Source organism: Dreissena polymorpha, chromosome 6, assembly GCF_020536995.1.
Source record: "Dreissena polymorpha isolate Duluth1 chromosome 6, UMN_Dpol_1.0, whole genome shotgun sequence".
Classification (NCBI taxonomy): Eukaryota; Metazoa; Mollusca; class Bivalvia; order Myida; family Dreissenidae; genus Dreissena; species Dreissena polymorpha.
In genome coordinates, this window is record NC_068360.1 from 85,806,898 (window position 1) to 85,817,700 (window position 10,803).

Consider the following 10,803-nt stretch of genomic DNA (forward strand, 5'->3'; position numbering starts at 1 on the left):
CAATTAGCAGTATTTATGAATTGGCAATCGGTAAGTGCTGGTACATGGTGGTATTGCTAGCATATAGAATAGTAGAAATGTAAGAACTATTGTCTGCAAGTAATATAACCAGTTATGTCACAGTAACTGAGTTACAAAGGGTACCTTTGATGGCATTGCTCGTGAAATCCTATCGATGCGATAGAGAAAGCCGGCAATATCGGTTCGGAGTTGAATAAGTTTAGTTGGTAGATAAGTATTGACCGTGGATAATTATATTGAAGCATATATATGACACATACGCCTACGGTGGCATTGAGGTGTCATTCACTTCTCATTATTTTCGTTGCACTCCTCTTTGTTTTTTAAATGTCATTCCTATGTTTGTTCTATCTCGTTTCCACGTCATTGCTTTCTCGTTTTCTCCTCTTTTGTTTAATACACCCCTCCTTTATTTTTTGCACCGCTCCTTTTTTCGTAGCACTACTCTTTTATCATATTCTATACCCTGTTTCCCATGTAATACAAACATTACAATTTTTTTTATATTACACATGTGTAATACAACATTTTTAAGCGTTTTCATTGGCATAGTTTTCGTTTATTGACCAATCGCATTTTGTTATTTTGCTGAAATAACGTTGCAACGTCAAATGACGTCACAAAATGTGATCAATATTCGGGATTTATCATTATGTTTGCGTTTATATTTATTTGATTTGCTCATTTAAAAGCATGTGATAAAAAAGATCTGACACTCGTTGTCATATCATACCATATTTTATTAAACTCGGTCAGGAAATTCGTTAGTAAGCTCGCCAAAGGCTCGCTTACTAACAAAATTCCTGAACTCGTTTAATAAAATATGGCATGATATGACAACTCGTGCCAGATCCTATATTTATTTAGTTTTGCATTCCTCTTTTTAATCTCGTTCCCTCGACTTAGTCGTCCCCTCGAGTAAGTATGTCGTTGGAACGAGAAAGAAAAAAGAGAAGTACATGTACATGTATTTGGATGTTCGGTTAGAGCAGTAGCTAGTATGTACGCTTCTCCAGCATTTAACTCTGGTTTAATCCTCCCCCTGGCGCATATTTTGATTGTGGTCACTAAAAAAGAAAGGTGCGGTTTCCTATGGGTACTCCTGTATCCACTACAGTACAAGAAAACGCCAATCGGAACATATTGTAGCCAAACCTACCAAGTGCAGTTAGAAATCAAAATGTCCCCTTCTTTTGCGAGTCTTGAACAATATTTAACTTAAAGTGTCCAGAAGGACGTAAAACCTTCCCCATACGCACCATGCCATAGTGTTGGCATTTAAGACACTAGACACATCGCTCATAAGTGCAGGCCTTATGGTAAGTTAGTCCAAATGCAACACCATTTTCCGCCCCTGAGTGTTGTTTTCTTTGTTTCCTTCTGTTGACCAAAACGGCGGGCTAAGACCCCTTGACCGACATAGTTCAGCACTAAAGATCTTTATATCTATGGGCCACTTGACTGCTTCTCGATGATAACAGTTTGTCGCGCTTGTAAACCAATACACCCAATAAGGCTGGTATTCCGTCTGTCCGTATCCGCATCCGCATCCGCATATCCGCATCCGCAAAAAAATAGAACAAGTTGAAATGCACTGCGCTTATTCCATTCATCCGCATCCGTACATCCGCACGCGCAAAAGGCGTCCGCAAAAGAACGCTCAAGTGAGCATTCTAATGCGGATGCGGACAAGATACGGACGGCATTTAACACGATGAGAGTAGCTGTCATCTCAAAAATCAACTGAAAAATTGTCGAATTCGTAAAAAAATACCCGGAATCATACAACCAACGCAGTTCTGCATATCGGGACTCTGATTTTACTTCAAATGTTTGGAAAAGCATAGCCAAGGCACTAAAATAAGATGTTTCAGGTATTTACCATTTGTATTCTTTTACAGACAGAACGATGATTTGTACCTTATATCGACTTAAATTCACGCGTGTCCTTCATAATAATTATCTCAATTACAATTTTTAGTTTTATCCATATACACAAATAAAGATACGTTCGACGTATGCGGATGAATGGAATATAGCGTCCGTATTATGATTTTGCGGATACGGATGCGGATAGATGGAATACCAGCCTAATTTTTACTCATGATAGAAAATCGGAAGTACCATCCGTGCTTATGACAAGAGCCAATTGTGCACAATACTCACTGAAGTGGCGCTCTAAAATTAGATATTTAAACCAGTGGTATACCAGATTACCAGTGGTATAAAGCTCAGATAAGATTATAATTTGTCAGAGGGAGGTATTTAACAATGGCTGAAGGTAGTCACTTTCTTTATCATATTTGTTTAGTTCAGAAGTTTACGTTATCAAATACAGGTTTAAAATGTATCAAGTGTGTTTCAAAAATTAAAATTGAATTATATTTTGTTTATAAACGGCATATTTTTAAGAGATACTGCCATAATTCCTTGTAGGTTTAAGTTGTTTGTTTCGAAATCGTAAAAACGTTCAATTCGTGACATCGTATATTTTTAAGAGGTTTTCTTTCTGAAATAGATAAGGAATTGTTTTGAATAGATTTTCGTGCATTCAGATAAATGTTTAATCCATACACTTTAAGCATTTATAACTGGTTAACCTGTAGATAAATGAAAAATTCGTGTTTCTGGGTTCCCATGTAATTGCTATATATAATTCAGTTCTTAGAAAAACTTACGTATGGTTAATTTTTAAAACTACAGAATTGCGTTCTTATTATAAAAGGGGCATTTTCACGTGTTGATAAATTGGCAAAATAAAAAAAGATATTTGTGATTAAACTGTATACAGAACATTTACCATGCTCTAAAATATCCGTTATACATGTATTCATCTTTTGACGATTTAAAAACCTGAAAATTATAAAGCGTTGCAACGCGAAACGATTTGGAGAGTTCTGTTGTTGTGGTTATATTTTGTGATACTACGATGATTGCTTATATTAATTATAAAATAACCGATTTATTGTATAAGCACGGATGACCGAGTGGTCTAAGCGATAGACTTTTACTCCAGGGGTCAGTGGTTCAAGCCCAGTTGAGGGTTACTTTTTTCTTTTTAAAATTTTATTCTTGTTTGTTTTTTTACTGGAGCTTTTTAGGTCAAATGTTTACATTTATCAATATATAGCATTTAATGACAAACGTCAATACATGCCAAAATCCCTTTAAATTGAAGGCCATAAAGCTTCAACTTTTAAGTCTGGCGGGGATTCAACGATATAAACAAAAACGCATCAAATTGTCTCTTTTTGTTTGGTGTGATTAGTTTTATTTGTTTGCCGCATGTAACAGTACTTCAGTCGTATCACGTTAGTCACACTTGTAACGTGTTAGTTGGTGTACCAAACGTAATTGTTCATACTTTCTTAAATAAGAGATCGAGGGACACTGACCGTACGTTGTTTTTTTAAAGCCGCACATAAGTTATGCGATTTGTCGTGGGATCAAACCCAGGTTACTCCAATGTGTACACCAGCGCTCTGCCAACATGCACAGTCAATATTTGTGTCACCACTTAAGAACGGTCAATGCAAATTCAATTACAGAAAATAAATGATCGCACGAAACGAGTTAAATTAGATGTTGTATTAAAATAGTGCTGACATTTTAATAACATGATAATACAAATATAATACGTCGTAATTGTTCTTTAAACAATAACATGTGGCAGAGTTGGCCGTATGCCTTTAATCGGGCTTCTGCCATTATAACCGCCCTCGGGCCCTTTGGCTAGAGTCGAACATATATGGATAGGCCAGCTTTGCCGTATTTTATCGTTTATAATTAACTGTGTTCTATGCTGTTTTTCGTTATTGACCTTTACTATAAAACCAGATTTATGTAGCTTTATTGTTCATTAAATTAATCAAGGCATTTATGACGTTTTTCGAGTGACTTGTTCGTAGTTGTTTTGACATGGATAGAAAAAGAACGAATATCAGCATCGACGAATTCTAGACATGTTTCAGATTGTGCGTTTGTCATAATTGGAAACTTCAATAACGGATCATTATAAAATGCAAATTTAATTTCATTTGCAATATATTTTCAGAAATCGACCAATGGTCTCCAGATATTATATCACCAAAGTTCCGCTTTACGCCTGGTCGCGAGCTTTACATTTGTACTGGCGACATTGTTGATTTTGATGAACAAGGTACTGGTATTGTAAATCCAGTAGTTATTCGTAGCGATGGTAAAATAGATGGAAGAGGGAAAGTTTTTGAGAGACTGAAAGAAGCCGGTGGGAAGAAATACACCGCGAAATTGAATGCTGTCATCCGACAAGATGGTTCTCATTGTGTGACTACAAAAGGTGGCCGATTGAAGTCATTAATGATACACCCACTACGCAAAGTAATGAATGACCATACGAAAAAACATCACTTTATTGACAATTTGAAAGACTGTTTTATGGCCGCACAAAAGGCAAATTTACGCAAGCTGGTTTTACCATTTGTTTACTCAGGTATTATGTTCAAGAAGTTTTGTTTAACGCGTTATTATTGTTAACTGGTACGTTATTATTTAAATACATGAGCGTTTGTCGCCGGGAAACTAGACATACAATAAATAAACATACACAGACACATTGATTATAGAACAACCACTTAAGTGGTCCCCGGAAATAATGAATGTATTCTACGTAAATGAGGACAAGGACTCGCGCGAGCTAGTCTTAATTGATTTCGACAATTACGTACGGTTTATTTTTAAAACTACAGAATTGCGTTTTAAAAGAGAGCGACGGTTCTGAAAAAATCGGCAAAATCGCAAATAACTCCAAAAACGGGATTTTCATTAAATGTTGATTTAATTGTGTGTGCATGTTTTTGCATGTCAACAACGTTAAACAAAAAAAACCAGATGTTATGTTTAGATATTTGTCGAGATGGTGAGTCATCGATCAAAAATGTTAAGTTTTACTTCTAAATCAGATAAATCGGATGTAAATGTTACCCAACGAATGAAACACACTATAATAATTAATCTTTGGATAATTAGACACAATTAAGAAAGGATATTCTCGTCTTCGTACTTCTTATTCATCAGCTGCAAATTTGCATGTACATAATGTAACATATTTAAACTTGAAACATAGATGTACATTAACTGTTTACTAGCAGAATAACTAATGTTGGGGGCTGCCACCTCGACAACGCGGTGTTAACATTTTCCATTCTGATTTCTTTCTTTTTTTAAATAAAATGTCCCAAACTGAAGAAATATGGCGGCTGACAAGAAAGACACAAGCCATGCATAGCAACGTGTACGCATGCTTAAAACGTTCTTTACATATATAAATTCCGAGGACCCCTCAAGTGGAAACTGCCAGCATTATAATTTAATTAATATATATTTAAATTAGCGGTTATTAAATTGCCATGGTACAATGAACGCTATGCATAAGTTTGGCCCAATACTGGAACAAAATTGGAACACACACACGCATATAATACATGTTTTGTATTTGATGAACAACGCATTCATTTGAATCCCCAAACTTAGGAAATTGTCGTGTAATTTTAAATGTTATCGGTTATAAAAGCAAACACATATATCAGACGAACCGAGCAATATTTCTGTTCCCGTGCTTCTGAGAAAACATATTATGGCATAAGTATTTTATTTGTTAAATTAATATTGTAGATATAACACTTGTATATGTTTATATTTTTGTGTGTATATTTATTAGGATCTGGCGGAGTACCACTTGAAGAATGTGCTTTCTTTTATGCCTGTGCGATTTATGAATTCTGGAGAGAATCTCGCGATAGGTTCCTAGGACCGGAAACAATTTACTTTGTCGAGCATGACAGAGATAAAGCAGAATCCCTCGTGAAAATGTTCAAGGTTTGGGTTCCAACATTATTCACACATCATATGGTCATTCCAAAAGAATATGAAAGCGTTGTGGCCTCACATACTTACGTAAATCAGCCACGGGTACATCGGGAACGTGTAAGCGATGCATATGAGACAGTTGAACAACGCGAAAATAAGAAGATTAAAACAATAAAGGTGGAAAATATCGATGCAGTTCCAGGAAGACGATCCACAAAGATAAGAACATACGCAAACGAAAATGATGTACACATTTCAGCGGATCCATTGTATGAAAATATTGATTCAAGCAGCGTGTACGATATCGATGCAGGACCAGCACCACAAGCATTAAAATTGGTATCGGAAGGAGTTCGAATTCCAAACGAGGCATTGGAGCCAAGTAATGTATCGGACTATGACGTCATTCAAAACACTGCGGTTGATCGCGAGGAGAACAGTAATAGATCTTATTCTGTAGACGCATCCGATTATAAAGACATTGAAACCAATCGGAGCAAAATGGAAATATATTCCATAAATGAACCAAAAAGTGTTTTCCTCGCTACCAGTGACACTAATCATGTTTATGTTAACTTTCGTCCGAAGCACTATCAAAGCGAAGGTCTGCCTAGCGAAGCTGATGCAATAATAAAGAACGAGCTGACACATACTAAAGCGTCCACAACAAAGTCATTTCAATTTGATAAAAGCAAAACAGTTCTAGCTATATGCACAGCTGATATTCGTGAAGCTGAAGCCGATGTTATTGTTTGCCCCGCATATGAAGGTGTTGCATTTCAAGGATTTGTTCCAAATGGCATTCGATGTAAATTTGGTATTGAACAAAAGGCGATAGAAGAAAAGGTCTTTAAAAAGGGGAGGATAGCAACATCGCGTTGTCCGGTAGGTCCGGAAAGGTCTGCGTATGTGTACCATGTCAAGGCATCATTGTTTGAATGTGGACCATACCCACTCTCTACAACATCCGAAAAGAATCTTGAACAGACTGTGGAGAAAGTGTTTGATAAACTACATCGTCTGAAGCGCAACATCAAGACCATAGCCTTCCCGCTAATCGGTACCAGTAAGTTATCTTTATGTATTTCTTCGTCGCAATAAAGTAGACGCATCTATAATACCAGATAACTGTATTTCCGTCGTGTTTGTACTTAAGCTTCAATCTGTAGTTGTAGCACGTTGCAAAAGAGCTGCTTATGCATAGTTTATATAATCATCATAATTAAATAATAATAGTGGCCATGCAAAACAACAAATCGGTAAATGAAACTGCTTGTTAAATTGTGTTAATGTTATTAATTTTCAGTCGATGTTGCTGACAAAGACCTTATCAAATCACTGTGCAGGCATTTCCTAAAAGTGATGTTCAGGTGTTGCGACAAACGTCGCGGTTCAAACAACCTGGAGGTACAGATTTTGAATCACTGTGCAACGATCACAGAATGGCTCCAGGAGACTCTGCACGAACAAATTAATGGTGATTAAGTATACTGTAAATGAAAGCTGTTCAAAGAAGAATGGTTTATTAGATGGTCGCTTTAGCGACCGTCTAAAGCGCTTAGTGTAAAATTCAGGTCGGTACGGCCTAGCTACTAGGAGCCCAATACCCGCTTACTACGCGCAAGAAAAAGTTGTATAATTTATGCAAGAGGTTTGAGTTCTCCAATTATGTTCATTCACAAATGGAAACATTATATTAATATCGTGTTAAATGCAATAGTTTCGAACGGTGTTTTATAGAAAAGAATCATTAAAACAATGATCGTATTGTACGTGTCGCGGAGGAGATTGTTTATGAATGATTAAAATAGTCCACTTTCTGCTGCGTCTGCGTGACGTAGTATTTTCGCTAAGCTCATTCATAAATCTAAGGCTGGCGATAAACAAAGGGGAGTCCGGGTGAGAATAACGCAATAGTATAAGGTTACGCTTGTTTATATGTTGTTGTTGTTGTTGTTTATATTCACAGGTCACAATCAATAATACGTTGACCACGAGTTAACAATTATTACAGGGATACGATAGACAACATAAAAAATGTTTCATTATCGCTGAAACTGAATATTAAAAAACATTTAAATATAACAAGAATGTTCTTTAAAAAATGTAGTCTTGCTGTTTTGAAATAAGGTTTGGAATTTTGGTTTCCAAATAACTTAATTCAAAACAAAAGTTAAATTATAGTGTTTTTTACTTGTTAGTCGCATATTTACCGCATTATAATGTGTGTTATAATAGGCAAACCATACATTAGTAAAATTCAATCTGCCTTCGCACATAGTAGGAATGGGTCAATTAGGTGCTGCGTTTCCTTTGCTTACTTCAGTTAGAGGTCAATTCTTTACGTAATAGCAATCACAAGGCCCCGGCTTCAAAGGAATTGCGGAGCGTTCTTACATAATTAAAGTCGTAGTCGCATGGTATTTGCGTTAAGCGTCCTATTTCGTCACGTGATTCTTTTTCGCGGGTGTTTTGGCGTCTATTTTTCGTCACGTGATCAAAAGATGTCCTCAGCAAAAAAATAGTTCATCGAAACGAAAGTGTTAAATTATTAAGTTTGTACTATCGACTTATTTTCAAGACGGTAGTTATATGAAAATGATTTGTTTATTTATTATTTACTAATTATATTGAGTTCAAAATAACTTAAATAGTCGTTTATTGGCTGCGCAATGATACATTGTTTACATTCCACCCGAATTGCAGGTCATTTGTTTATATGATTTAAGTCACACATCTTTATTCCTTAGTCTGTTCAGCCACACCTACCAATTGTTCTACAGCCAAAGCAATGAAGCATCACATGTATATATTATTCTTATATGATCTTTTGTTTATGCCATTTAATGATGGAAATCGATTTTGCTTATTTGATTTGTATGGTGATACAGTACATGCACAGACTCTAATGTTGTTTTATTCTGTTGAATTTGCCAATGCTGGACGTTATTTGAATTTTCCGATTTCATTTCTTGTTTATTCAGTCCAAGCTCATTTATAGCTCAAATGGTGCGATGATGATAAAGTGAATATCCCATACTTCAAGGTATTTTCTTTTTACTTCAATGTTTAGTATGATATATGCTAACCAGTGATTGCAGACTTTTGTCTTTTTACAAAATTCCTTCACTTAAAGGTATTGTTGATGCAGCTTGTAAATAAATATGGTGATAATAAGCTTTGGAGAAAAATCAGTATTTCTTGATAAGCCTAATATATATGTAAGGCATATTTACTGTTTTTTTTGTCAAAAAGTCTTAATACTCACATAAATGCATACATATTGCAGCTTCATATTAAGGATATGAATTATTCATGCCCTGCTGTGTTGGTAATCAATATATACTAACATTTTCCTTGATAAACATTTATAACATATGTACAATAAATGTATTAACTTATGTAAATAGTACATTTCAATTACAATGTGCTTGCCAGTTTTCTTTTCCACTTACTAGTATTTTTATTGATAGCCAGGGGACCGTTTCAATAAACATCGTAGCACACATTTACTTTAACATGCATTTTTTGAAGGTGCATAATTGCTTAAGTCCATATCATATGAGTATAAATTTAGTATTTAATTAATTACATTGGCATCATAAGCGCCGTATATATTTAACGAGCATGGCGAGCTAGTTCGTCTACATATTAAGAGTACAAAATTCTCTCGTAAGTTTAAATTGTCGTACGATCGTTTGTGAAACGGCCTCCAGCATTCTATCAGGAACATTTCAGTGTTTTTGGAAGAAAAAGTTAAGAATAAAATTTAATAAATAAATGTCAGTACAGTCATTTAAATGTGTACATTTCATTTTCTTGTGTAAATTTAAATTAAATCGACAAATAATATTTGGTGAATATGATATTCTACTTATTAAGAAAGAGACATTTGTTCTTGTTTGAGTGAATTGATATTTACAATTTTGGCATTGTTCTTCTGTTGTGCATGCATGTTGAAATCTTTTACAATAAATATGTAAAATTTGAGTGTTCTTTTCTTTTTTGTTTTCCCTTATGAGAACGTATTTGCCAACTGATTCAAAACAGGACTGTTATGTCCTCCATTCAGATTCCTCCCTTTTTGTTGCAGTATAGATGTAAATGAATACTCTTTAAAAACCTAACCCTTACCTTGATAATTACAAGTGGAGTGTTTGTGAATCCTATATACAATTATGAGAGATGGTAAATGAATGTCATTTTCCTCCCGCAATATCTCCCCCCCCCCCTGTACACTAAGTGAAATCGCATTTATGTGTTTGTATTCTTCGTGGTGGTTTCACTTTTATCCTGTGACTGTGATATTGAATACATTTCTAAGAGCGAACATCTGCAGTGCCTTCAGCGCTTTGATATTTCTTATTGTAAACACAGGTGGAAAAAATAACCACTAGACGGAAATGAATCGCTCAGACTTCAGTTTGGTGCAATGATGTTTTTAAGGTAGCGCACCTCTAATGATTTCCCGCGATTTCTTCGAAGGTTGAAGAGCCTACTATAAGTTGCCGTAGCCTAGTGGTTAAGGCGATAGACTAGAAATCTTTTGGGATGTTCCCGCGCAGGTTCGAATCCTGCCGACGACGTATACTTTTTTGCGACGAGTTTTATTTATTTTCTAACGTAATTTGATTTAATATGGCATATAAGCTATATTTATTGTTAAATATGTTGCAATTTTTATGCACATTCTTCAATTATTAAAATTAAAACAACGTTATGGCGAAATTGGGTGATTTACTGTTGAAAATACGAACCATGCATGTTGCATTTTTATTTTTATTTCAAAAAGTAAACGGTAAATCTGTCTAGTTCTTGGTATTTTTGCTGTATATAGTGTTTCTATAAAAACTAAGTTTAAAATATGACTTAAATGATACTATTTTGAATTATATGACACTTTGTTTTCAACCGACCCAATTTTTACTTGGCTGA

At 35.2% G+C, this 10,803-nt stretch overlaps 1 protein-coding gene and 1 non-coding gene across 2 annotated transcripts; both read left to right on the forward strand.

The window, feature by feature from the left end:
* The first annotated feature begins 2,075 nt into the window (after positions 1-2,075).
* Positions 2,076-7,472, forward strand: LOC127833294 (uncharacterized). The gene is made up of 4 exons (XM_052358472.1): positions 2,076-2,302; positions 4,076-4,492; positions 5,720-6,934; positions 7,175-7,472. Exons 1-4 carry the CDS (start codon positions 2,293-2,295, stop codon positions 7,351-7,353), a joined length of 1,821 nt encoding a protein of 606 aa, XP_052214432.1. The 5' UTR covers positions 2,076-2,292; the 3' UTR covers positions 7,354-7,472.
* Positions 7,473-10,372: 2,900 nt separating this feature from the next.
* Positions 10,373-10,454, forward strand: Trnas-aga (transfer RNA serine (anticodon AGA)). Its single transcript has one exon. It is a non-coding gene; the product is annotated as a tRNA-Ser (tRNA).
* The last annotated feature ends 349 nt before the right edge of the window (positions 10,455-10,803 follow it).